The sequence below is a fragment of the Poecilia reticulata genome, linkage group LG9 (assembly GCF_000633615.1).
Source record: "Poecilia reticulata strain Guanapo linkage group LG9, Guppy_female_1.0+MT, whole genome shotgun sequence".
Taxonomy (NCBI): domain Eukaryota; kingdom Metazoa; phylum Chordata; class Actinopteri; order Cyprinodontiformes; family Poeciliidae; genus Poecilia; species Poecilia reticulata.
In genome coordinates, this window is record NC_024339.1 from 14,623,244 (window position 1) to 14,650,869 (window position 27,626).

The 27,626-nt window shown below is 37.4% G+C and overlaps 1 protein-coding gene across 1 annotated transcript; it reads right to left on the reverse strand.

The window, feature by feature from the left end:
• Positions 1-7,230: 7,230 nt before the first annotated feature.
• itga2.2 (integrin, alpha 2 (CD49B, alpha 2 subunit of VLA-2 receptor), tandem duplicate 2) lies at positions 7,231-27,347 on the reverse strand. Its single transcript, XM_008418100.1, has 30 exons — positions 27,243-27,347; positions 25,223-25,346; positions 22,956-23,056; positions 22,680-22,771; positions 21,369-21,483; positions 20,238-20,365; positions 20,013-20,161; positions 19,196-19,346; positions 18,221-18,386; positions 17,994-18,070; positions 17,557-17,695; positions 16,301-16,446; positions 15,633-15,776; positions 15,323-15,526; positions 14,060-14,190; positions 13,820-13,983; positions 12,622-12,773; positions 12,411-12,521; positions 12,220-12,305; positions 11,237-11,375; positions 10,955-11,032; positions 10,788-10,864; positions 10,602-10,685; positions 10,401-10,503; positions 10,209-10,319; positions 9,980-10,087; positions 8,549-8,662; positions 8,366-8,455; positions 8,031-8,147; positions 7,231-7,744 (listed from the first exon to the last, which is right to left on the reverse strand). The coding sequence occupies exons 1-30, from the start codon at positions 27,295-27,297 to the stop codon at positions 7,655-7,657; spliced, it is 3,546 nt and encodes a 1,181-aa protein (XP_008416322.1). The 5' UTR covers positions 27,298-27,347; the 3' UTR covers positions 7,231-7,654.
• Between the last annotated feature and the right edge of the window lie 279 nt (positions 27,348-27,626).

The window sequence follows — 27,626 nt, forward strand, 5'->3', positions numbered from 1 at the left end:
ATACCCAGCAGCCAGGCAGAGGACGGTGTGATCTTTCTCTTTAGCAGCGCCACAATATCTCGGAAGTGTCTTTTATTTAAAGAAATAGTCGTGCAAATGCAACAAAACTGTTCAAACGCGGGACTGCATGCAGAAGTGATGCGTAGAGCCACATGAAACATGCTTCAACTTCTTTAATTCTTCAAGTATTACTTTGTTTCACCTGCTCACATTTATACCGGCTTTTATTTGCTCGTTTGTAATAAATGTGCAGCGAATTCATTTCGTTCAGTTGTTCGATTTAATCAGCTTAAATCAATTTAAGTTCGGGTCAATTACATTTAAGCTGCATCGCAAATTTCAAGCAAAAGTACAACTCAAGGAAAGCTAGACAAAGATACAAAAACAAACTAATATTGCGATAGGGGACAATTAAGACATGAGTCAGTTATCATGAAAAAGATCAACAGAAACCATGAAATTAAAGAAAGCATAGCAAAGTGGTATAAAGCCAATAAAACCAGAGGGTTTTAAAAGTGTATAAGAAACCATCCAGTAAAATACATTAGAAGAATGAATGAAAGCTCTTTCAATTGGGAGAGTATTGACTTGTGTAAGTGTCCCACATCAAAAGAGGAAGCTGCTCCACTGCAGAAGGAGCCGGAAAGTAAAAGCTGCCTGTGGCTGAAAATTGTGAGGATGTCAAACAGACCTCCAAGTTGAGAGCAGAATATGATGTTTGGTGATTAGCAACAAATCCTGCAGGTTAGGTAGTGACAAGATATTCAGGACTTTGAATTTAAAGGGAGCCAGTGTAATGAGGGTGATAAAAGAGACATGTGACCCCTTTTCAATAGTGTCACCACACTATTCTGAATCAACCTGAACTCTTTGGACACCTATTATCTAAATTTCAACAAACAAGTCTGCATGCTATATTTAGATGAAGATGCACTTAGTGTCTGAGATATTGAGCAAGTGAAGGAATATAGTTTTATAGAGATTCATCAATTTGTAGAGGGAGATGGGACAAATACTGGAGCATCAGAGGGACATGGGATTAAGTTTGTGATGATAAAACTAGACAAAAACAGAATTGAGGATCAATTATAAACCAGTTACTTTGAAAATATGGTTTGTTTCATATTGTTAGGCATAAAAAGAAACCACTTTACTGCTATTAAACTTTGCTGCCTTTCCAAAGGGTGGATCCACACTAAACCATAAAGCAAAACCACCAATAATAAAGTAGACAGCCTACACACTTTTTGTAGTTTTACCACAGCATCTAATTCCACTGCCGAACGTTGAGGTCCCTTTGACTGATATTCCTCTTTTGTTACGTTAACCAATCCTAACCTGTAAGCCTCAGCAGGTGCCTGCTGAATATTTACAGAAGGTGAGTCCGGATTCAGTTTTTATGGTTTCCAACAAAGAATCATGAGAAGCATGGACTAAAAATTTAGAGTGGAAATGACCACCAAAACAATATGTGTTTGATCCTTTCACTACAGGAGATTCACTTATCCCAAATTTTGGTTTGACTAAACCAATCACAGGAGAAGAAATCTCATCTGCTGAAAGAAATAAAAAGTTTGCTTAGAGCTCTCCGGCTTGATTTTGGATTGAAGAAATTATGATTTCATAAGAATTCTTTTAGACTTCTGATGGAAGTTCTTTCCCAAGTTTTCTTTTTAACTGTAGCCAGATGCATACTCAACACGAGAAATTGGTGGAAAGTTCACTGTTGCTACATGCATTTCCAGGAGGAGACAGGGCTGCGAGTTAATGACTCGATGGGAGTCCACTGGGTTTGCAATGATAGAAACATTTCTTCACCAATTTGAATCATAAACTGAACTTCATTCTTTGATAACTAGGTTTTCTTTGGAATGCAGACTGTCTGTATGACTGGATTGAACACCTTTTTTTAATTTAAACATCTTGTGGTGGTATTTGTTGAGAATTGGCGCTGTATGAATAAACTGAATTGAACTGAGTGAATATGCTGGGATGCATAATCGAAGACCATTTCCTCAGGTCATTTTCACAATCTCCCAAAGTAAAAAGGGAAGCTCTAATTACTTTATATGTATAACAGTTAATATCACCACATATTTTTTATCCATATTTGCCCTGTGGTATTTTGTAGGAATGCAGGTCTGGAAGTTTTGCACATAATTTTCCTGGATGATAAGCAGATGAATGAATAAGATGAACAAAGGTTGAATCGTGGAATATTTTGGGGACATGAACAGTAATCTCAGTTTCAAAAAGTAAAGAGAAACAAGCAATTTTAATCCAAGATTTTATGTATCTACCACAAGTTTTCAGACTAGACTCCTGATCAGACTCATCTGGCTTGAAGGAGAAGTGAATCTTATTTTCAGAGTGATCATGGTATTGTTGGGTAAATATTAATTTGACCAAATTAGTCCTAAGACTGATCATTTCAACTGTAATATAAAATATATTCATGAAAATGAAGTCAATCATTGTAACCAATGCAGACTTGCTTTTGCTTCTTTAATTATACAATGAAATATTTTATCAGCAATAAATGACAAAAACACCTAATCAGAAATTTTTAAATAAAATCTTTAGTTTGGATAGACACGGCTGTGAGAAAAACTTTTACCCCCTTTGAGATTTGTTTTGTTTTTGCAGCCCTGTTAGATACAAATGTTTCTGATTATCAACCAGATTTCAACATTACACATAACTTATGTATACCTTAAAGGACAAAATATGTAATTAAATACAATTAATAATTTTTTGCAGAGAAACATTTTTTAAAATGTTTCCCCCCCCCCATTTATTAAAGAAAAAAAAATCACACGAAAACTACGTTTTTTATTTACTCAGGAGAACTTTAGCTGACAGTAAAAGTTACATGGTCTAAAAATTTCAGTGAATCCCGCCGCCTCAGAAAAAAAGAAAAAGTCATTAAGGGGGAAATGCTTTTTCACATCGCTGCAGAATGTGTAAGAAAAAAAAGTAAGAGTGAGTCATGATTGGTCGTCACTGAATTGACTCCAACTCCTGTCAATTCTTCCTCTAACACAGCAAACAAAGAATGCGCAAACAAAAGAGGAGGCAGTTTATCCTCTCTGACCTCTTGCTTGAGACTTACTGACTGGATTGTGCTGTATTGAGTTAAAATAAATTGGACTGATCTGAACTAAAATACGACTGGATATGATTTTATATGACTGGATATGAATTAGACCTGTTTGTCTTTTGAAGTGACATTTGCTTTGCATTACATTAAATTCAAGCTATGTTTAAAAAGTTCTTTTCTTCAGTGCCCCAACACTGATTGTGCAAGAGCAGTCATCTGGACCCAGTACCGCATATCACCATGTGGATGTGTGACCATTTGTGACAGACAGATTTGCTCAAAAGCCATTTGAAATGCCATTGCAATCAGAAAAGCTCTAGATCAGCTCAAACCCTTGGAGTATATTTTGTGTGTCTGTGTTTATGGCACAAATGATTGAAGAGACAAGAGACTTTGGAATGGTGAAGGGTTGGAAATACTTCCTGTAATCTGAACACATTTCTACTCTGCTGCAGGTGGAGGAGTCCATCATAAATTTGCAACTTCTCTTTCAATGTTGCAATGTTGATTTAGGTCCACATCAGGTGGCGAGTCCCAAACCTGCATAATGTAAGGTCTATGTAAGACAACAGGATATTAAATTGCTGAAATATGTCTATGGTTTTAGTTTTTTTGTTGGACCCCAGACAGAGACCCCTGACTGTCTGACCTCCCCTTTAAACACTTTCTAGTTGTTGCGGTTTTAGTGCTAGTTGTAGTGCTGAGATGATGAACACCATACAAGCAAATGGAGTATCAGAGCTGCCAGTCCTCAGACTGAAGGTACACTACATAAAAACTATGTGAATGCTGATTGAAAAATGCCTAATTACATTTATCACAATAAATTGCAAAATTATTCAGATTTATTCTTAGAAATATATAAATAATCTGCAAGATAACTGCTTCACATGGTACTTTAGAACCAAAGTGGGGATTCCCACACAGCTATTAGGTGCTAAATAGCTATTAAAACTAAAGACTGGGGATCCACTGAAAACTGGTAGGGGATCCATTGAGCGGTTCTGCATTGTTCTGGTTCTGTATTAGGTCTTGAATGGATTTTTTCCCTCTATGTGTATGTCAGACATGTCTGTCATTCAGTGTTCTGCTGTGGTAGCCTGTCTTGTCCACTTTCATCAATTCATAAACAAACTGCAAGGTAAGCTGTCATGGTTAGGTGCAAGGATTAGAAGGGAAAATGAGTAGAAAAGACCTTAGAAACTCTAGAAATGTTTAAACTTAGGTAAATTTGAAAAGTTGATAGGAAGGTTTGTAAACTAAATGTCAAGAAAACAGGAAATTCAAAACTTTATGCTACGCTTTTCAAGCATCAGTCTACATGGATAAGAAGTTCCTGATGGAAACCAAGTGACACTCACGCTCATTCTGGAGGCTCCCAGGGTATTCCCAGATTTAAAAAAATGGGATTACATGTCCTCTCCAAACGGAGACATTGTGATCAGAAGCTCAAATCATCTTAACCGACTCCTTTCTACATCAAGGCGTAGCAGTCAGTTCTGCTCTGAAGCTCCTCTAGACGACACATTTTGTAACCCTGGCTACTCTATGGAGACAGTTTATTGCAGCTACTCATTTCTGGTATCTCATTTCTTCAGTCATGATCCATGCCTCACGTCTGTAGGTGATGGACTAGAAAATCAGAAGCTTTTCAATTTAGCTCAGATTTTTCCTAACTTTGACCTGCAAGAGTGTCGCCAACATTACTGCAGATGTTGACTTGTACATCCATCCTCTGCTTCATTCAGCTGTCACTCTGATACCCGGTCTCCTCCGTTTGTAACAGAGAGCAACCACCATCATCTAAAATAAGATAGAACTGTGAAGTTACAGAAGCAGACGCCCTCCCATTTATCTGCCAATTGTAAGTCACCTCCCAATTTACTGAACACAATCTTCATCTTAGAAGCCTTAGAATAAGTAAGAAAAAGATAATTTAGGGGGAAAAAACAAATTCAGGACAGCAGTTAAAAAATATGCAGTGATATCATCTCTGATTTACATTCACATTGCAACAATTCAGCAGTAATCATCCCACTGTGTTGGGGGAGCCAGTTGTTTGGCCCTGTAGCTGCCAGTCATCTAAAGAAAGTCCCAGAAGGATGAACTCACAAATGTGCTCAAAAACCTTTCCTGTATCTCATTTCACCAAGTATTTCCACATTGCTCCCTGTACACCTATACATAGAATCTAACAGCTGTTTCACAACACTGCGCCGTGTGAGTAATTGTGAAACAGTGCAGCTCAGCCATTTATCAAACCTTGTATACCCCCCTCTGACAAGGAGAGACTTGGAGCCCAAGATCCTGGAGAAATATGCAACTTATAAGATACGAATAGCATATTCTATTTGGACAGGTCTACAGAAATGAATATTAAAGACTGCTGGTCGCTGATGTTGACTCTGTGAGAAGGAAAACAGTTAGAAACACATTCCAGCACTGTCAAGGGAGAGAATAACCTTACAGTGGGAAAACATGGCAATCAAAATGTGAGGAACGTGGTCGTTTTAGATATAGATGTCAGCACGGTGTTTCTAGAAGACAAAGGACTGCTGAAGATGTTCCAGTCAGAAACAGCAGGGGAGACACTTAAGAAAAACGAGGATATTTTATTTAAAAACGGCACCAAATCACAGGGATCAGACGTTTAAAACTTTGGGAGGAACTATAATTAGCTTTTTGCTGCCACCTCGTGTCGAAGATGTGAAAATGCATGTTTTCAAATTAATATAACAAAATATCAAATATGTCAAATAAGCCATGTTCATAAGATTAGAACAATATCAATAAATATATTTATTTTAATGCATTACATTAGTTAATTACACACAGACTGATGTTTGAAACCTTTATAATGATTTTCTGTTTACAGTTTATGGGAAAAGGACAGACCAATACAAAAAAATATATTTCTATTAGAATCTATGTATTCAGTATTATATAACTGTTTCAGGTTGCAGATTTCCATCAAAAATGTTCAATCTTTTTTTCTACTCCTCTAAATTTCTTTAGAAACAGTTAATGCCCAAGCACTATAAAACACAATGCACATAAATGCACATTGGCACATAGACCTCTAATAATAACAATGACATGATGCACCATCACAGATAAATTAAAGCACAAGCTTTGAGATCTGAAATAAAAAAAATATGCACGTAGAAGAGCTTAACATGGGATTAGTTTGATATAGACCAATGTAATGTAACATTTGGATGTGTTAAATTTGAATAACCATTTGTTGGTAATGAAAGAACTCAATATTAGTACTATATTTATTCACATATTATTTGACTATCTAAATAATCAATAAATTTAATAATTTAACTGAAAACTATGGTGAGCTTTCATCAACAAATGACTAATAAATGATGCCTCTAATGATAAAAATCAAGTACCACAAATGTAATCAATAGCAGTGTATCAAGTTCCAACTCCACATAATAAAAAAACTCTGTAAAATCATACTTTTAGTTCTTACAATACATACAGAAAAAAATAAAAATAAACACAGCAACAACATACAGTACGCTCCATATTTATGTTCCTAAAATACATCCATGTTTTATTGCAGCAGCTGAATCTCACGCTGAAATGATTTGAAAAACCAACTGTTCATTTGAGACCAAATAAAGGTTCGCTAAAGGAACTTTTATTAGTTCCCAATGATTACCTGATTCCCTGGGGTACAAATATGATGTGGCACAGCTTTATTCTCTTACTTTTCCAAATGGAAAATATGAGAGAACAAGCCATTCAAGTTGATCCCCGGAAATCAGAAAATAGCAGACAGAAAATGGATATTTACCTAAACTTAACCACATTATCAGGGCACTGATAAAGCAGATGAAAACAACAGGAAGTGTGATCAACTATGCTTGATCACAAGCCACCAAACTGTCAGGAGGATGGATCTCCAATCTGAGGAAATAGCAGCAGTTTTGTTCAGCGGATGATACAACTGCAATTAGATGAATTTATTTGAAAACCTTTTTCAACATCTGTATCAAGAAGTTTTAATAAATGAAGAGGGTGTTGTAAATTAAAACTTATAGGATCTCATTCTTTTTTTCATCTTGTTTTTAGACCATTACTGTCAGTACTTTTAATATAAAAGTAGCCCTGAGTCAGATGCAAAATTTAATCCCCAAGTCAGTTTGTGGCACAAACTGGTTAAAGCAAAATAGGAAAACAAAACAAACAATTCCCTCCCCAAAAATCATCCAGGATCCGGTTACAGTGTAAAATTGCAGATGATAATTCTGCATCTACTTGCAAAGTCCATCCATAACCTAAAAAAATTATTATTTATGATGAAAAACAAACAGTGCACATCTGTCACAAATCTCTACAATTCACAAAGCAAAGCACAACAATAATCCCCTGTAAAGAGCTAAAGAACTTAATCTCATTCATCCACAAACTTACAAAGCATCTGTTTCCTTAAAGTGCCCAGTTTCCAGTGAATAAGTTCTGATCCGTTTGCGCTACAGATGTGCCAATACCAACACTGGAGCTTTACAGACAGAGAGATGGCTGAGGGGTACCTCTTCACAAAACTCCATCATCATGTGCATCGGTCTGTTTGTCCAGATCATCCTCCTTCTGAAGCTGCTGGTACTTTCTTTTGAAAAATCCAAACTAGAGAGTAAAAAGATGGAGGTTATTTTGTGCTAATGTTAATCCAAGAAAAAAATGCAGTTCCAGCACCCAGTGTGCTGTGCAAAGGTTTTAAATGACCCCTAATTTCTTGATTCTTTCTCTTCAAAAGACTGAAACTTTCTTGTAATACCAGGGCTTTGGTAAAGCAGTATTAATTTTCAACCTTTCTTTAGAGAGAGAAAAAACAATCTAAGAATGCTTTTGAATGTTGCAGATGGCATTGATGCATAACAAAACGGCCACCCAATAATAATGAACTATTTACCTTATACAGCAGACCAACAACCAGAGCCAGCAGCACCAGGCCACCTATGGCGCTACCAACTATCACACCAACTGGGACATCGGCTTTCTCTCCAGGTTTGCTGACAGGCAAAACCACCTAGACACAAAGAGGTTATGGCAGGGTCACTGTAAGATCTGTCTCCAAAGAGTGCGGACAAATAAACGTTAAACTTATGCTTTCTTTTATGTAAAGTTGCCACAAATAGAAAATGCCTGAATAATCCCATCCTGCATGAGTAAAATTTCAAATGCTGCAGATTCACATGAGGTGTTTTGTTGTGAGATACAAACAGAAACATCTTAATGTGAACTTACATCCAGATGCTTGTGTTGGACAATGAGAAGATCCGGTTTGGAGGTCTTCACATCCAGGTTGGAAATTAGATCTATGCTCTGATATGAAGCCTAGCAGAGCAAAATTGTGGACTTAAGATATTAGTATGATTTCAATTATCACTAACATGAAAAAAATTGAAGACATACGAGGTAGAGATTTACCGTAATAAATGTGCCATTCCAGATTCTTGTTTTAACCTTTATCAAATAGTCACTCTTTTCTTCAGTGTCTTTAAGGATGCATTCTATTTTCTCACATTTTGCACTTGTACAGTCCTATCAGGTTAAAAAGAAACAATAAAACGATTACAGCTACAACAAAAAGGGAAAAAAAGCAGATCGATTTGGAATAATCACCACAGGAACTTCATCTACATGAAAAGCATACAGGCAGAAAAAAGAAAATTAAACATATTTGTTTTGTAAGTTCAGCCCTAGTGGTTAAAATAATAAGACTGGACTAAACTACTGCATTGTTTTTCTACTGCATTGTTTTTGTATTATTATTTTGTTCTAAAAATCATATACCGTATTTTCCGCACTATAATGCACACCGGATTATAAGGCGCACCTTCAATGAATGGCCTATTTTAAAACTTTTTTCATATATAAGGCGCACCGCATTATAAGTTGCATAGAATAGACGCTATAGTAGAGGCTGGACTTATGTTATATATCCACTAGATGGAGCTGCACTAAATGGAATGTCAACAAAACAGTCCGACTCGGGTCGGCAAGGACAGCCTTCCGCGACTGGGCCGGGGCGTGGCCGGACGATGGTCACCATTCTCCGTTTGCGCACAGCATGTTCATGGAGAAGGTGGTGCTACATGACCTGCAGACAACCTGATTCTAGACCAGGGGTGGGCAACTCCAGGCCTCGAGGGCCGGTCTCCTGCAACTTTTAGATGTGTCTCAACTTCAACACACCTGAGTCAAGTAATGAGGTCGTTAGCAGGACTCTGGAGAACCTGACTGCACTTAGGAGGTGATTCAGCTGTTGAAGACAGGGAGACATCTAAGAGTTGCAGGGCACCGGCCCTTGAGGACCAGGATTGCCCACCCGTTCTAGACGATCGGTAGTTAGATAGGTCAGTCAAACTTTATTAATAGATTACAAACCAGGTTTGTTCTGACAACTATCCCAGCATGCATCGCGTGCTTCTTCTACGGGCGAAAGTGATGTCGGCGGCTGCTTACTGCAGTTGCTAGACCTGCTGTGGCTCAATATTGGTCCATATATAAGGCGCACCGGATTATAAGGCGCACTGTTGGCTTTTGAGGAAATTGAAGGTTTTTAGGTGCGCCTTATAGTGTGGAAAATACGGTAATTCGAAATAGGTCATAAATGATACAAAATGTGTGTCCTGGAAATAGTATTTATAGTGGAGAATATGTAGTTTCAATAAGCTGACAGATCTCATAGAATCACATTTAAAGCTGCAAGCACTGTGTTTGCTACCATGTGCTAAATAAGGCAAGTATAAAAAAAAACAGATTTAGGATTTGATACTTTAATGTAAACATATTACTGGAAATATCATAACCACACCATTAAAACAAGATAAACATTGAACAAAGTCACCAACTTACCAGTGTCTTTGTACCTTTAAGATTCTCCTCTCTGAATGAAACCGTCTGGGTTTGTTCACCAATATGTGGAGGATTCTTTAGGCTTGTGGAACAGCTGACAGATCCTCCCTGTTTGTGGACATGACCATCAATAATGCAATTATCAAAACCCATTTACTGTAAATTATATTGGCAAAAAAATAATATGCATGTGGTGGTAGTTTCATTATTGCAGAATAGGAGCACTCACAGCTTGTGGCTCCATGCTGGTTAAATACAGGAGTGGATTTTCACCTTTTGTTTTCACTGGCAGACTTATTGTGAGAAAAAGGAGGCTGAGAGGGAATATACCTGTTGAGACCTTTGAACACATTGTGCTTTAGTCATTAAACATAATAAAAGGAGACAATAATCCTGCATAAGGTGGATTTGCAAAATGCACCTTCACTGTAAAGGTAAACTCCGGTCCTATGTCATCCAGAGACTTCACCGTGGTTACCACTTGATTGGTTGAGTCTGCCACATAAAAGTTGATATTTGACTCCCTGTGAAATGACAGAAAAAGTATTTAACGTATTTCATGATGCTATTCTTTAATTTCATATTGCTGATAAACTGAGTAAAAGAAAAAACACAGACTCACGTGGACAGCATAACTCCTGTGTCAAATTGCACAGGAATGGATATTTGCACAGAATTGTCGGCAGGATTTTCCTCTTTTCCATCACTGAAAATCACATCATATCAATCAGTCGTCTCATTATCATCTCATCAATGTTCATTTAAAGAAAGTCAAAGTGGAATTTAAAGGATTTCCAGGTCTTTGTACCTTTTGGCCTCAAATTTCACTACGGCTTGGTTTTCCTGAGAATCAAAACTGTAATCAAATGTGATCTGAAAGTTAACCTGTAATGAAATAACAGGGTGTCAATCATAGCTGTTTGAGAAACGATTAATGACACCAAATCCAGCTCAGAAAACAGTGTTCATATTTACCTCTTGGTCTTTCTTTAATACTGTCACCTGACAGGTGACTGTATTTTTTAGGGTTGATGTGCATTTGACTTCATCTGTCTGCAAATACAAAGTGCATACCAGACAATAACATTTATAGCTTTGTGTTTTATTACCATTGACTTTGAACACTTGATAACTCAGCAGTATTCCAGTGAATACAAAGCAGATTTTGTTTAGTTAGCTCATAATAATACAAACATGACATAAAATAGCCAATCATTTTTGAACAAACTCAAATACACAGAAACATAAAATACTCACAGCAGTGGCAGAGGAGTAGTAGAGGTTGTTGGAGAACGTGGCAGAGACCTGTGTGTTGTATGCGTTCTCATTTTTATTCTTCACAGCAACTTTGAATTTCAGCTCTCGGTTGTTGGCGCTGAACAGAACGGGACTTGAGCTGTAAAAGGAACGCACAGAAAACTTTATTGAATCAGTTTTTTTCTTTTATTTTGTGACGATAATTGAATAAAGCAGAGGGAGTTATAGGGACTGAGCATACTCCGCACATTCAGAACAAACACAGAGGCCAAAAAAGCTCTTAAAAGCTGTGGTAAGCTCTCTCTGAAACTGTTGCTTTTATTTGAATTAATTCAATGCCTTAGTCAAAATTGGCACTTGAAGCTTGAAGCTTGAAGCTCACCCTCCAAATACTTAACAGACTTTAGGTCTGTAGGTCTGCTGAAACACTGCAGGTAACCTGCAGTGTGTTTTATGCTACGGAAACATATTTTAAACCCTTTTCCACATATTTACCAGGACTGCCAGTAAGCATGGAGGCTGCTGTCCGTCTGTGCTACTACAAGGCTTCTTGTCATATAATAACTGGTTTACAATTGCTGTTCTGGTAAAAAAAAAAAAAAATTACAGGGATTTAAAGCTGTTATTAAAAGAGATGCTTCAATTTGTACCAAAGGAATATGTCAACACAATGTTTGAACCCATGACTCATCATTATAGTCAGCACTTTGACTGACTGCACCTGCTGCAGGACAATCATGATGTAACAGGAAACAATTATACATTAATTATCACAAAACAATCTTTTAATTATTACTTAGATCCTCATTGGTTCTTTTTGGATGCTAATCAGTTGGAGATATAAGTCAACAACCAAAGCACTTTGTTAGTAGAAAATAGGTCTGAGAGATGGAGGATCTCTGCACACCTCCAGCCAATGAGAGCAGTAACTGTTAAGTCAAGTTGCTGTGCTATATAGGAGTGCAGTAAGATGTCATTCTTACCTGGACCCCTGCCTGTCCGCCTTCACTTTCAGCTCCAGATCATTAACACACACTTCATCAGACCCACAGTCTTTAGTAAAAGGGATCTGAAAGAGTGAAGGATCAATAAATTCATCTGGATGCGGTGCTGCAGTTTTAATTAGCAAACTAATTTATTATCGCTTGAACATGTTTTAAAGCTTCTTACTTACAAAGAATTCAAAGGCTTTTGGAGAAAAGCTGTCAAGGACAGGGTTGACGTCTGGATTTTCTTGCTCAACTTCTACTTTCAGACTGAGGGAATTTACCAAGTCTGGTGTTTCCTGTTTGATGTATTAAAAAAAAGCAACACAAGTCTACATCTCCAGAATTGGAACAAGAGAAGCCAATTATACTCAGATAGATTTGACGGTGAACACTTACCTGAACATGAACCCTGCGATCTACACATTGGGATGTGGAGGATACTTTTATCTTCTCCTTCAGGTATCGTTCGTTGTTTACTTCAAAATGTCCTCTTGAAGTTACCCGTGAACCCTTCAGGTCAGCGTCCAGAGTCAATGTGTAGGTTACATCTGAAATTAAAGAAACAAAATCAACAAAAAAAAGGAAAACAATATTTGAGACTCAAATATTGAACCGCTCCAATACGTAGACATTTTGGCATGGATGTTTCTGAGAATTACTTGGACTATAAACAGCTACTTAAAAAAAATGAGACTGGAATAAATTGTTCCTTTATTATTTACACATTTAGAGTTTGACCCATACATACACCCATCCATCCGTCACATCAAATGCATTTTTGATTTGATTTCGATCAAAAATAAAAGTGCTTCAAAACTATGGCTAGTTTGCAAAACCCACACAATCTCTTTAAGAAGTTCCTACTCTTTCTGAAACTCCACCTTAGCACATCCTCACAACAATGTTTCTTCGTTATGCCATTTGACAAGCTAAGCACATTCATAGTTCACCAGGTGTTTGGTAATTGCTGCTGCTGCTAGTTTGGAGGAGTTGAGCAGGGAGTGGGTGTTCTCTGAGGCCGAAAAATAAGAGGAATGCTTTTTAGTCTATACATGACACGACATGCGACTTTAATTTTAAGCATATCCTTCTTAGTTAGAAATCCTTGAAGTTTTATTCCCAGTGCAATGATGTTTGGAAGTAGGAGCTGTCAGGGAAAACTTTCAACAACTTTAAGGTGTTTTTATAGCATTTTGAAAGCAATTCCCTCTTACATTTTTAGAAATGTCTGAATTCAATTCTTTATACCAACTGGTAACACATTTTCTCCTCCTTTATTGCTTGTTTAATCTAAACATTTCTATCCTAACTTCATTAGTTTTCCAAATCTGGCTCTTGTATGTGGGATCTATTTCTTTTCAGCTTACTTCTAATCTATTCAGACATACTTTGGGTATCCATGTAGTTTTAGTAACAGAAATAGATACATTTTAATGAAACAAAAAAGCTAAAGATCATTAATAAAAGTGACTGTGCAAAAAAGTAGCGTAGGTCTATTTGAAGATACAGCAATTTCCTTCCTCTTAATGTTTTTTGCAGTCTCTATGCTCCTTCAAATCTATTCTTTAAAGTTACTTTGAGGAATCTAGCTTACCTGCAGGTCCTACAGGATTTGTGGGTCTGAATGAAGCACTAAAACAGATGTTCACGTTGAAGCAAGACACCTTGCGTCCACCACTGTCACAGTCTTTGTTTAAAATGCTGATCTTATCCGGTTTGAAGGAGGTTTTAGCTGTAACAACTGCCACTCCTCTGGACCTGCAATCAAAAGTAATATCAGTTGCATGTTCGCATGTTCACAGTGTTCCCACACAAATTTATTTCCGTAACTCACCAGAGCTGGACAACGGATCCATAAGCACCAATGGAGATGTCAGGAATGGTATCATCATTCAGGTCTTTATTGCTGTCTAAAGATCTTCCAAAAAATTTAAGTTGAGGATTCAGTGTGGAGCCTGGGATTCTCTGTGAAACAGTAAGTACAGTTAAGTCCAACACTAGTCATATCTCTGGTCAAAATAAGCTTAAAATTATTCACGAATAGACACACAATGATACCGAGTTACTATGTGGTACTGAACGTCAAAGTTCTCTTGGAAATGGCCAGGTGCACTTTATCATGCCACATTAACTTTTGACAGTTCATTTCTTCAGTCATAAAAATCTAAATGAATCCACACTGACTTTACGTAATTCTGGTCTTAAGAGTTGGGTCTCAATTCAAAGGGAGGAACAGTGGCTGTAGCGTTTCAGAGTAATCTGACTGTCCATCCAGCCATGAAAGAGCTGGAGATGATGGACCCATCGGAGCAGAAACACAGGTTGGTTGTGGAAACTAGACAACCTGGTCTGACACATGAAGGCAGTCTTCCAGACTCTATTCCTGGAGCTTCAGGCGTTGGAAACTGATGGATAAAAAACTGGTTCAGGATGTGAAATTGATTCTTTTTTTTTCTCTCCCAGTCCATCACTCCCATATTACTGTTAGGGATTAGGTACTAACCACTACCAAGAACGTTTTGTGGGACCTAAAAATGTGAGAAATGCTTTATTACAACCCAAAATGAAGCCTCTTCCCCTTTTCTTTAAACTTTTGAAACATAGGTAGACTCTTGACATGACATGACTCTTGACACCTTTAAGTATTTCTTGAAAACATGTGGCTTCACGTTCCTGAAACATACCTCTCCGAGTAGTAGAGAAGGATTTAATTAGTGTTAGTATGTTTGTGTTAATCTTTGTGTCTTCCTTTATCGTATTGAAATTAGTGATAAATCAGTCTTAGTCTGTTTGTTGAGTTGTTTGGCTGCATTAATGATCATTTCTCATTGATTTTTCTAAGACAAATCTTTAGTGGAATATATTATTATTCTGTGTATACAACAATCTCCTTGCTTTGATAGAAGTCATTAAATGTGAAGTAAATAAAAGCATCCTTCAGATGTATTTTGAATATAAGAGAGTATTTTTTTCATGCACATTAAAATAGTTAACAAAGCTTATTAGTTTAGCACATACATAATTTCAGCTCCAAAGATATATGAATAAAACCTCTATTCTTCATGTATTTCTTAAACACAAAAGTCGTGTGTGGTACCTGTGAGAAGTCTTTTTTTAGACCCTGGTTGTAGCCATTGTAGATGTAAATCACACCCTTCCCCTGGTCCTCCAGGGGGGCTCCAACCACAACATCACTGAATCCGTTGAGGTCGAGGTCAGGAATGACAGAGATAGCAATTCCAAAACGAGCATTTTCATTTCCAGAAGGACCGTTGAGGAATCCCTGCTCACTCAGTATTCCCTTCAGAAGAAGAGACAAGCAAAGTGTGAGAATTATGCTCAGAGGATGAGACTCAGGAGTTAAAAACGCTAAAAATTTAAAAACAAATTTTTTGAATCATTGTTACCTTGGTGACAGAAAATAAGTAGACCCTGCCTTGTTCTTTCTTCAGCTCATTCATGTACATGGGAGCTCCAACCAGAAGCAAATCCGTCACTTTATCATCGTCTACATCCAGTGAGCACAGGACGCTCCCAAAGTACGACCCAATCTGCAATGAGTTCCAGCTGCTTATCCATCACATCGTAAATCTGATCCGGTTGCAGATGAAAGTGCACATTTTCCACTGAATTTACTAGGTGGATACGAGGGGGTACCCAAAAGTTTCCGGAATGACGCTGCTGCACGCGCAGTTTTCGTAGTACACGATTCTGCCGCTAGTTATTTGTTCAACCACGCCTTCTCAATCAGTGTGCCAAGCAGCGTTGATGGCTTCACAGCGCGGCTGTGAAGTTTTGCTTCCTGCTCCGGAAAAAAGCGAAGTTCTATGAGCCGCGCGCTGCTCATAAAACGTCTCCATGAAGAAAAACGATGGCTGGACAAAACAGCTCTTACAAGAAAATTCACTGCGGGTAGATGAAACCTTCCACATCAACGCCGCTTGGCACACTGATTGAGAAGGCGTGGTTGAACAAATAMCTAGCGGCAGAATCGTGTACTACGAAAACTGCGCGTGCAGCAGCGTCATTCCGGAAACTTTTGGGTACCCCCTCGTACATTATTTAATCTCCATACCTGTTTCCCTCTTTCTGTATCCACAATAGTCGGTTGCTTCTGGGGGTTCACAGTGTAAATGATGACTTGTCCGGAATGGTTGGAGCGAGGAGCTCCAGCTACAAAATACTCTGTAGACCCATCAGTCAGCGTGGTGAGAGCATAACCTGCCCAGGAGAACAAGAAACATATATACTTATCCAAGTGACTGATTGTGTGTTACCATTTTAAAATTTTCCTTTCCTTTGTATGTTTGCTTTTTTCTTGTTTTACGTTGTGTTGCACATGTGACAAGTCATGCTTTCAGCATGAGTGCAGCTCATGCTGAAACCCAAAGGCCAGCACCTTTACCTTTGCCAGCAACCCAAAGGTAAACAGCAGTGGAGGGAGGAAAGAGATGCTTGTTTTACTACACCATCACTATTTTGAGTTTGTGCTAGCTAAATATGACAATGTTAAGGTTTGCTGTGCACTCTTTGCAGGTGGCAAAATTTTGTTTAGTTTTAAAAAACAATAAGCTAATTTTAAAGAAAAATTGTCAGTCGCAGTGTGTCACAGAAAGAGAAAGTACCACCAGGTAGAGTGAAGCAGACAGCAACGACTAATGCAGGTGGTCCTCCACCACCCAAACATCAAACTTGGATTTCTGTGCAAAACCAGTTGGTGTGTGTTTTCTTTTTAAACAAGTATTTGTTTCATGTTCAGAAAGACTGCGTTTATTTAATTTTTATAAAAACACATATTTCCTGCAGAAAACAGTTTTTAAATTAAACTTGAAATGTCTGACGAACATTGTTGATGCTACATTTACAAAAGCACTTTCTATAAAGTGAGTATTTAGCAAGACTGGTTGTCATTTTTAGATCGAGGCAGCAAATTACCTTTTCATGGTGAGTATCCAACACTACTACTTGTTCTATTTTGTCCAAGTTGGGGTTTTTCTCTCTTTGTATTAAAAAAATGTGCTATGAAAAAAAAAATCTAAAAGCCTGACTTTTCAGACAAATATTTCTTGTTTCATGTTGTAAATGATTATTTAGATTACAGAGAAATAACATGAGTCACAATACTCTAGTGAACATTCGTTGAAATCTCACATTGAAATGAAATGTATCCCCTAATCTTGAACAACATTTATGTGGGTACTAGAAACTTTTATCTTCATTGACCATTCAACACAACATCTGTTAAATATGAAGACTGAACTGCAGTAACGCCATGATATGGTGCAGAAATACAATTTGTAGGATGTGGCAATAAAAACCTCAAAAGCGTACCCAGCAGTGAGCTGTGATTTCTCTCTTGAAGCGTTCCCTCAAAAGCGGAGAAAGGGAAAATAGTTGCTACAGATCCTTTCTGATGGACAACAGTCCCACTCCAGGCGTATGCTCCCACTGCTCCCAGCATCATCATGTCCTAGAAGCACAAGGGAACCAGTAAAACGCCATAAACATCAACACATCGTGGTTCATTCATTTACCAGCACAGAGTTTCCAAATAAAACGTGATTAATTTAATGAGAATGACAAAAAAGTAACACTGAAAGGAAAATGGTTTTTAAAGCTGTGGCGGTTCTCTAACAAAGATACTGAGCCTCTGTGGCCACATTAATCACATTAATTCTTCTTTTAACAAGTAGAAAGGACCAAATGGAGATAGATCCACTAATAATTACTTAATATATATTTCTTCTACAATTGTATTATTTCTGTACCTGCTGCTTGGAGTAGTATGCACTGAATCCGACCTGGGACATCTCCATCTGGAAGCTATCTCCCCCTTTTCCAGTACCTTAATCAAACAAAGCACGATAGAGAAGTTAAAAACAGGATGACAGATCAACGATAGCGATGAAATGTGCACTTTCCACTTCTCATCTCTGCAATTGTTTTCTACAGAACATGTACATGAGCAGAAAAACAAAATGGAAATAATATGCACCCTCTATGCTGAAGATGCGTTTTCCTAAAGTCCCAGCGATGGTGGAAAGGACTGCTTCTTCTGACACATTGAAGAAGTGCTTCTCTGTGGGCTCACTGGCAATCGATTTGATTTCCTGGATGAGATTTTTTGTATCTATGTTGTTTCTGGTGTAGTAACCCAACACCTGAGGAGCAAAAAGGAAATACTCAACATTTACATATTGATATACAATTAATCAGAGAGAAACAACAATAATCAATGCAAAGGTCCATCTTTCAACAGGGAGATTATATTTTTAGGATTTGTAATACCTATAATTTTGTTAAATTGTATTTTTACGAACTGAACAAGTGTAGTCAAATTTCTCTAAATTCTCTTCGGGATGATATTATTCTACTAACAAAAATGTTTTAAAGGCCTTTTACACACATTTACCAGGGAGTAGGGCTGTCGCAATAAGCAATAAATCAGTTAATTACATAAGTTAAAGCAACCTAAAATTTCTATTTGCATGATTTATTGTTTTTCTATTTCTACTAAAAATTGGATGACAAAAATCTTCAGTCTGGTGTTTTGGTCTAAATTAACCCTTTAAAAAAAAAAAAATTGTTTGCAGACACTAGGTAGTTAATTTTATTTGTTGTTTTATTTGTTTATTTTGAATACTTGAAATGTTTTCCAGCTCCAGTGTAAAATGTTCATTAGAATTTGAAGTTTATTCATCTTTGAGAATGCACTTTTCCATTACCTTTATCTTACTTGGAATTGTCTCAAAACAACAATATTATAATTTATTGCAATAATTTCTGGAAAAAATGATCATCTAGTGAAATTTGTTATTGTGACAGGCCCACCAGGGAGGTCGGTAAATTTGAAGCCACCGAACGCATTCCAAGCTTCTTATTTTTCTTGTTTCAAAGAGTCTTCTGATGTTTGTCTGTTTGAAATTTTAGCCTATTCAATATTTAGAGTACATAATAATTGATCACATACCGCAATACCAAATCGAATGATGCCTTGCTTGTCACACTCAGCAATGACGCTGTCTCTATTGTAGCTATCGTGCGACTCCCCATCAGTAACAACCACCATGACTTTAGCAGCTTCAGGTCGACCACCGTTGCTTGCAGAAAAAGCTTGTTTACTGAGGTAGGGTTACAAACAAAAGACGTTCTTACAGTGGGATAATTCAGTTCAGCCATTTCTTTAGCTCCGATTTACTATGTGATGCCAAGACACTTAAAATGAAAAAACAACATAATGGAAAATAACGGTAACCCTTTATGTGACGGGCTGTGCATAAGACTGACATGACACTGTCATAAACATGACATAACACCTGTTGTGAACACGAAGGAGTATTTATGAAGACACTTGAAGACTGTTGTCATCAAGTGTCATTCGGTAAATAATGACACTTTTAATGCAAAGTTGCTTTAAAAGTCCATTAAAATTGCCAACTTTAATTATTTGGTAAATAATGGCTCTTTTAATGCAAAGTTGGTACTTTTAGTGGACTTTTAATGCAACTTTTAATGCAATTTTGCATTAAAAGTGTCAGAATTTTCCAAATGTCGATGACAACAGTCTTAGATATTCATAAAGATTCCTTCATGTTCATGACAGGTGTTATGTTTATGACAGTGTCATGTCAGTTTTATGCACACCCTGTCAAATAAAGTGTTACCAAAAATAACCCTTAAGAAAAGAAGAAAGGAAGAAATGACCAAGCCACTAAGTTAAGAAGCAAAAACAAAAGCAGACTCTGCATGTATTTTAAAAGAAAAAAAAAAAATACTGTCAAACCAACCTGGCAAATGAGATTGCGGCGAAGGTATTGGTGGAAGTGCCATACTTCTGACTGATTTTGGATGCTGCATTAAGCATCTGGCTCCTGTCTGTGTAACGATTCAGTTTGAATTCAACCTTTTGGTCATCGCTATACTGAATGACGCTCATCTATTGTGAGATAAAAAAATAAAAAATTGAAAAAGAGCATTCAAGCATTGTTGTAACTCAATTGCGCAAGAGTCACCTGTGTACTTTGAGGTCCGATATCTAAAGAGGGTATCAATTTGAGCAGGAACTCCGTCATTGGTGGCCATGGATAAATGCTGTTTGAGCCGTCCAAAACAATCACAATGTCCATCAATCCTGTACATTCTGTAGATTAGAGGGAAGGCTGGTTAATGCATCATTAAAAAAAGAAACAACACTAAAAAAATTGTCTTTAACTTTTACTGAGTCACTGGTTTAGTTTTTTTTTCCATTGACAAAAGCAGTATTTGTTTGATGGTATTTTGCCCACGCTAAAGACATGACCTTATGGTGCCCAACCATTTTATTTAGCACTGTTGGTCGAGATTGTGTAAGTTTTGACTAAGATACAAGTATTTTTTGATATTTACAGGCCTGCTTGTGTAAGGTTAGTATTACTTTTTGCAATGATTATTTTAAAAAATTACCTATTAAGTTTCCTTGAACAGATTAAGATAGAACTACGAACTCTACAACACATGTTCATTATATACTTTTTTTCCACATAATTATAGATAATAACATTTTAGTCTGGTCAGTTGTGTCTATTTTAAGCTCCTTTCAGGATTAGCTGTTTTCGGGCCTCACATCATTTTAAATCCAAATAAACTGCAGCTGGCCACGCTCCCCAACCCAACATTTACACCGATACCTGAAAATGGCTGCAAACAGATGTGCGGCCATCTGTTAGAACCATACATAACCATACAGATTTGAAAAGCAGAAGTTGAGCCTCCTGCACAAGTGCTTGGGCTGCTTTTAGAAGCGGTTGAAACCAAAATGAAAGTACAAAAAAATTAGACTTTAACTATCTTACATCACCAAAGAAGGACAGATGATAGAGGTTATTAATAATGGAGACTTAAATGACTTTTGCTATGAAAAAGAACTAGCCTCCCCTAGGATTTCTTCTTCACTTCCCTGAGCTAAACTCTAAGTTCAGGACTGAAGCATGAGATACTAGCTTATAATGTCAAAGCTTAAAATTCACGCAAAGTCTTTTCTTTAAATGCTCCCTCTAATGCATCCAAAAAATAAACTGTTGGGTTCAGTAATTGTTCTGACTGAGAGTTGTGAGAAACAGGAGACAGATTTGTAATAAAGGGAATTCAGGGAAAATACTGCTTACTCTGAATGGCAGGCGAGAAGGCAGGTTGAAGCTGAAAGAGGGGGTTGAGTTTCGAGCAAATTCCTGGATAAAAGTTCTGATCACCACACTGCTGTCCCCAAAGAGGACCACACATCTGTAGCAGGGATGACAGAAGAAGAAACAAGAGACCTGATTAATACATTTACTTGGTTTTCACAGCAGCCAAAAGGCTCCAGAAGGATGCAGTGAGTAAAGTTGTGTGATTAAATAAAAGTTTATTTATACAGGACATTTTTTACAGTTCCGTTGCTTCACAAAAACACAGAAAAACACAACAACAAAACACTATACAATCACGAATGCCTACCATAAAAGTCAATTAAAGCAACAGCTTGGAAATATTTGTCTATTTAAGTCCTGAAAAGGTGTGGTGAAACACTAAAAGGCTCTGAATTTATGATCTAAGACAATGGGAAGAGGTGTTAATTTGAATCAAGTTATAGGAATGTTCATTGTTATAACTGCTGTCAGTAGGTGCTGGCTTGTAATGTTTGTACATTAAGCTGTGACTGGTGGGCAGAAATACTGCAGTATGCTACCTAAGTTAGATACCACTTCCTGTACACTGGTTATGGGTGTGAATGCTTATACATCTCTATATATACATCTGTTTCTTTTTCCTGTGTATGTTGGTTTGGTAGTGTCATTTAAAAAAAAGTTCATTCCCCATGAATTTCTTCCCATTCTGAATATTTACAACAACAAACTGGTTTTCTTAAATGATAGTTTTGAGTTCAATTTCTACAAACAAAACAACAAAATGTGCCATTCATTTGCATTCAGCACACCTGAGTCAATATGTTGCTTAACCACTGCAGCTTTGTTGTGGTATATGCAAAATAGCTCAAGCTTAGGCAGATTAGACAGAGAATATGCAAACACATCAGTTGTCAAGTGTCACAGATTCTGAAAATGACTTTGAAAAGTCCATCCTAATACATGAATTTGTTTTGATTTAGAGCATTACATTCTCGCTCTGGACTTTTGTTTACGATCATTGTCCTGTTGAAATCGCAGTCTCAAATATTTTGCAGCCTATTTTGTCCAGGCTGCAAAATAGGATTAGCATTTAATTGTCTCAATGTTCCCATAAACACTGATCATATGAATAGAATAGAATAGAATAGAATAGAATAGAATAGAATAGAATAGAATAGAATAGAATAGAATAGAAACTGCCTGTTTTGGCATCTTCAAAGTTGTGACACGCTCTTCACAATTTTTAAAAGGATAAGCTGAACAGTGCTCTGTGAGATGCCCAACAACAACAACAACAGCAGAAAAACTTACCAAAAAATCATGGCCTGTATGGTTGGGAGCAAGAGTCAAACCCAGAGACATATTGGTGTTCACACCTGTAACATCTGGAATTGTAACAGAATCTGCGAGGGGGAAAAAAAACATAAAAAAAGGGCAAATTAGGAATATGTTACATGAATTGCTTTGTTAACATGATCCTTACATTTCTTATGAAGGAAAATTCAAAGAGAAAGATTTGTAGACTTTATTAGGCATTTTTCGAGTACAGTGGAGAGGGTGGAAGTTAAACAAAACCCCGAAGTTTACCTTGAAGGTTGAGCTTATCGCATCTGTTACTGGATCCCTGGACTGGGCACTTGTAAACATCTCCCTTCCTGTTGTCACTCCAAGGAGCTCCAACCAGGAGCCTGAAGAAAACAGGATTATTAATCACTAAACCTCCAATAACAATGAACTATTATGAATTCATTCTTACTTGAAAATGGGAATGTGTTTTAATAAAAACAATGTAAAAATACAAGCTTACAAGTCAAGAAAAAGAATGTGTCAATTTGCGATCAGAAGGGGTCCAACCATCATGCAATTTTAAGATAAAAGCACATGCTAAGTATAGTGAAGAAGCTGAATTCTGAACAAGATTCCTCCAGGATAGTCGGATGCTCTTAAAGTTTTAGGGAGTGCCTCGATCCTGTCAGGACCTGGAGCTCTCACTTGGGAAATATTTTTCTCTAGTTCTTTGATCACTTTTGCACTTGGAGCACTGCAACAGAGAGAGGTCCAAACTGCATGCATCTGCAGTTTGGACCTTATAGTAGTGCTCGGATGCTTCTGTGCAATCCACACCATGCATTCACAGCAGAACTAAATAAGAAAGAAAAAAACATTTGGCAGGGAGACTGAACGTCTTAGTAAGTTCTCTTTACTGCGTATCAGCATATGGCAGAGAATTTGTCATATCTTTCCTTTTAATTCTCTGAGATAAAGATATAAGTTGGTGCAAGTAATTTCACCATATCTGAAACCAAATAAATATTCAAGACTGTAAAAAGTGACTCTTTAAAGACTTGATGACAGGAAACATTACGTACACTGGTGTGTCATAGGGGGGCTTACAGTCAGGGACTATGATCAGAGACACTGGTTTTCTCTGAGTTACACAACAAGGAACTTCTCCAGACATTTAATTACTCTATGAGCGTGACTGACTGTACAGACGGGGAGTGTCACTCTGGCCTAGAACAAGGAGTTTTACTACCATTTAACTAAACATTAAACAGTAATGTGGCATATTGCAACATGAATTGCAAGAAGAAAGCTATTCATGTATTCCCCCACGACTTTTATGTGCCGTGGGAGAATTAACAACATTTAGTGACGATATCAAGAAGACGTACAAAACCCAGATGACCCAAGGTACCACATTCATCTGTTAAAAATATGATATGCCAGTGTAAATACCATGGAAATGTTCTGTCTTGTTCGTTTGTTTTTGTCGGGAGGTTTTTGTGTGGAAAGTGTCAATCAACCACAGAGCAAAAGAACACAAACTTGTGAAAATAGGGTTGCACACAAGGCTAAAGAAATGAATTTTCATCAGACCACACACTCTGTGGTCTACTGATGGAAGAACTTAGTCATGACCTGTGAGTGTTTATCTGGTGATCTTCACAAAAGACATCATGAAGAATGTAGTAATCTCTAATCTGTAGTAAAATCTCAAAATAAACTGGTATTTGAAATGGACCATGTATATTCATTCACCCATTTTCTAACACTCTTGTCCCTAATGGGGTCAGTAGGGTTGCTGGTACCATGTACATTCAAAGTGGCAAAATATGTACCACAGAAATCCCATGAAAATCTTTGTTGACTGAGTTGAGAAGGTGTGTGTGACCAAGGCAGCCTACAACCTGACTCAGTTTCACCACTTCTATTCAACCCACTTCATTTGTCTTGTTATACTCTGGTAGTTCAGAGTAGGAATTATTAAGGAGGAAAAAAACATCTTCAATCTCACTGGTGGAGAACTGCATTCATCAGAGTGATAAATGCATTAAGAAATGTATTTATTTGAAGACATTTCATAATTTTTTTTCACCATGGGAGGCAACGATTGTGTAGCGCGCTGTAAAATAAATAAAAACCTGTAAGATCAAGTGAAAAAATGACTAATGAAGTAAACTTTGGTATCACAAAAAAAAATAAAAGTGGCTGAAGCGAATAAAACTGATGATGATTCAAGAGTGTCAAGACTTGCTTGCAATGTTGAAAGACAACCAAAAACCATGTGTGCATCATTCTGCAGGCAGCAACAGGCTTTCATTTCCAAACTGAGAAAAACTATCCCTGACATGAAGCAGGGGTGAAGATGCTGCTTCATGTCAGCAGCATCTTCACCCCTTAGTATTGATCAGTTCATCAATACTGATCATTCTGCATATTTATAAGTATCATCATATTTTTCCCGTTTTACTGTTTTGATCAGATTAATGAAGTTCTACAAGAATGCTGTTAAACCCTTTTGGACATGATAACTTAAAAATTAGTTTAGAGTTTATTGATCACATTCCTACCATTTGTCCTGATAGTTTGGTGCTTGTTGGACTGTGTAGCCAAATTCATCAGAAGCTGGGCCGAGGAAAATCTTAGCTCCTGCAGTGCCAACATTGAAGGACTGCGATTGGCTAATCTTGTCAGCTGGCAGAAGAAACAGAGAAGGTTCCATTAAGACTTATGAGACTCTTACAGTTCTTACAATGCCTTGAAGAATTATCCATAGCCCTTTTCTTGCACATTTTGTCACACTACAACCACAAACCTTAGTGCATTTTATTACACAAATGAGGGAATTTGTGTAACAAATAAGAGGCATTTGCACTTAACATCTTTAATATCTGCAAATAAGATGCAATGCAGATATTCACAGCTCAAGAAGGAAAATCTGTCAACAAGACATCTATTGGTTTTGTCCTTCACAAATCTACCCTATATGGAAAAATAACAAGAATAAAGTTGATATTGAAGAAAAGCTAGAAGTTTCATTTAAAATTTGCCACGAGCCATACAGGGAAAATAGCTATTACGTTCACGTAGAATAAGGAGCTCTGGTTAGGCGAGACCAAAGTTGACATTTTTTGGGGCTGTGTACATGGTGTAAAATGAGCAATGCATATCAACTCAGCATCGTGCTCCACATAGATGATGTACAACACGATGCGCGGTTGTTTTTCTTCAGAGCTTTCTCAAAGCTGGGGCAAAGCTGGATGAAGCTAAATATAGCACAGTCCTAGAAGAAAAGCAATTAAAACCTGCAAAAAACTTGTGATTGAGACGTTCACCTCGCAGCAGGGTGTGTACCAAAACACACAGACAGCTACAATAGCAGGTTTGGGTCAAAGCATTTATATGTGTTAGAGTGGCCCTGTCCATCCATCTGACTGAGAATGGCCGGCTCTGCAAAGCAGAATGGGCAAAATGACAGTCTCTACATGCAAAGATGACAGAAAAATTCTAAAAAGATTTGTGCAAAAGCAAAAGGTGAGCTGGACCAGCCGAATGCAATAAATAAATAAATAAATATTATTTTAAAAAATACTTTTTTGTTTTGGTCTTTGCAACTATTCAGCAATTTGTATTGCCCTATCAAAAAATGCAAATAAATAGACAGAGAACAGGTTTTTAATAATTTTGCAAAAAATATATTGTCATATATTGTCATAGTCAAGCCAACCCATGATTATAACTAAACATTTTCATAAATTTTGCTCTCATAAGAGAGACTTGACACGTAAAGCCACCACTTCCCTCCATGAATCAAAAGTGGGTTAATCTTGCACAGTAACAAAAACATAACCAACACCAGCAAAGCCTGATTCAAGGAGGCAAGAAAAAACACAGCAAAAGCAGCAATAATTATTTATTTAATGAAGGCTTCTTAGAATAATAATCAAAAGGCTCCTAACACCTTCAGGTGGAAGCAGGTTGAGTCCTCCTGCTTTATCAGTGTCACAAGCCTAAACAGGCAGAGCTGCGCTCCCCTCTGCAATCACCAGGACCAGGAATGTGGATATTGAACTCGGGAAAACCTTCACAAACACCAACCCTTTCCTGCCACGCCTGTTTTTACCTGCAGCGCGCACCAGCCACACTCCTTACGCAGACTGCGCCTTTTTTACTTTATTTGAGTATTAGAAACAATGTGCTCATAGCGAAGGACAGTATCTGGCGGCATGTCTGCGACTTATGAAGCTGTAGTACGAGCGAAAAACAGAAATACTGGAACTTTTTGCCACGCGGGTCACAATTCAAGTTGACCAACACATATTAGAGAAGTTAAAATAAGACATTCATAATCAGTTAATGAATTTTACACTGACGTTCACCCGATGCGAACAGAGTCTATTAGAGAGAGAGAGAAAAAAACTGCCATCAATTTCATAATTAAAACTCAAATCCTTAGAAAACGATAAAAAAAAAACTAACTTGCTTCTTGTAATCCCATGCAAATTATGGGACCTCGACAATGCGATGCTTAAAAAGTAAAACGTTTAATGTCGAAGAAAAAAAACAAAAAACCACATGATTTATACTTACAGATAACTATTATAGCAAAGAAGATTTTCCTCCAGACGTGATCCATCCCGGTCATTGTTTCATGTGTGTATGGTGATCAAACGATGCCTCCGAGCGCGTCAAAGGCTCGGCTCCACAGCTGTGACGAACCGGATATGTTTCCCTTATAAGGACTCGAGCCTTTTTTCTGACCTGCAGACACAAACTTCGCAAAAGTTTGTTCTGAGAAGAAAGTTACTCATTCAGCATTAAGGAGCAGAGCGGGAAGCTACAGAAGAATCAAACAACAATGTTTAACGTTGCATTATTCATTATATTTAAGTGTGTGTTGTAAATTAGATATTAAGACAACTTGATCTTATTGGACTAAACTTCACACTTTTTGTACGTCTTGTATCTTACAGC

Bases quoted from the DNA above. Each gene is read 5' to 3' on its own strand.
- itga2.2 (XM_008418100.1), bottom strand. From the start codon at position 27,297: ATGACCGGGATGGATCACGTCTGGAGGAAAATCTTCTTTGCTATAATA. The intron at 18,071-18,220 runs GTGCATATTATT...TGTTTGATTAAG, and splicing joins ACGCATCTTCAGCATAGAGG to GTACTGGAAAAGGGGGAGAT. The intron at 7,745-8,030 runs GTAAATAGTTCA...TTTACTCTCTAG, and splicing joins TTGTTGGTCTGCTGTATAAG to TTTGGATTTTTCAAAAGAAA.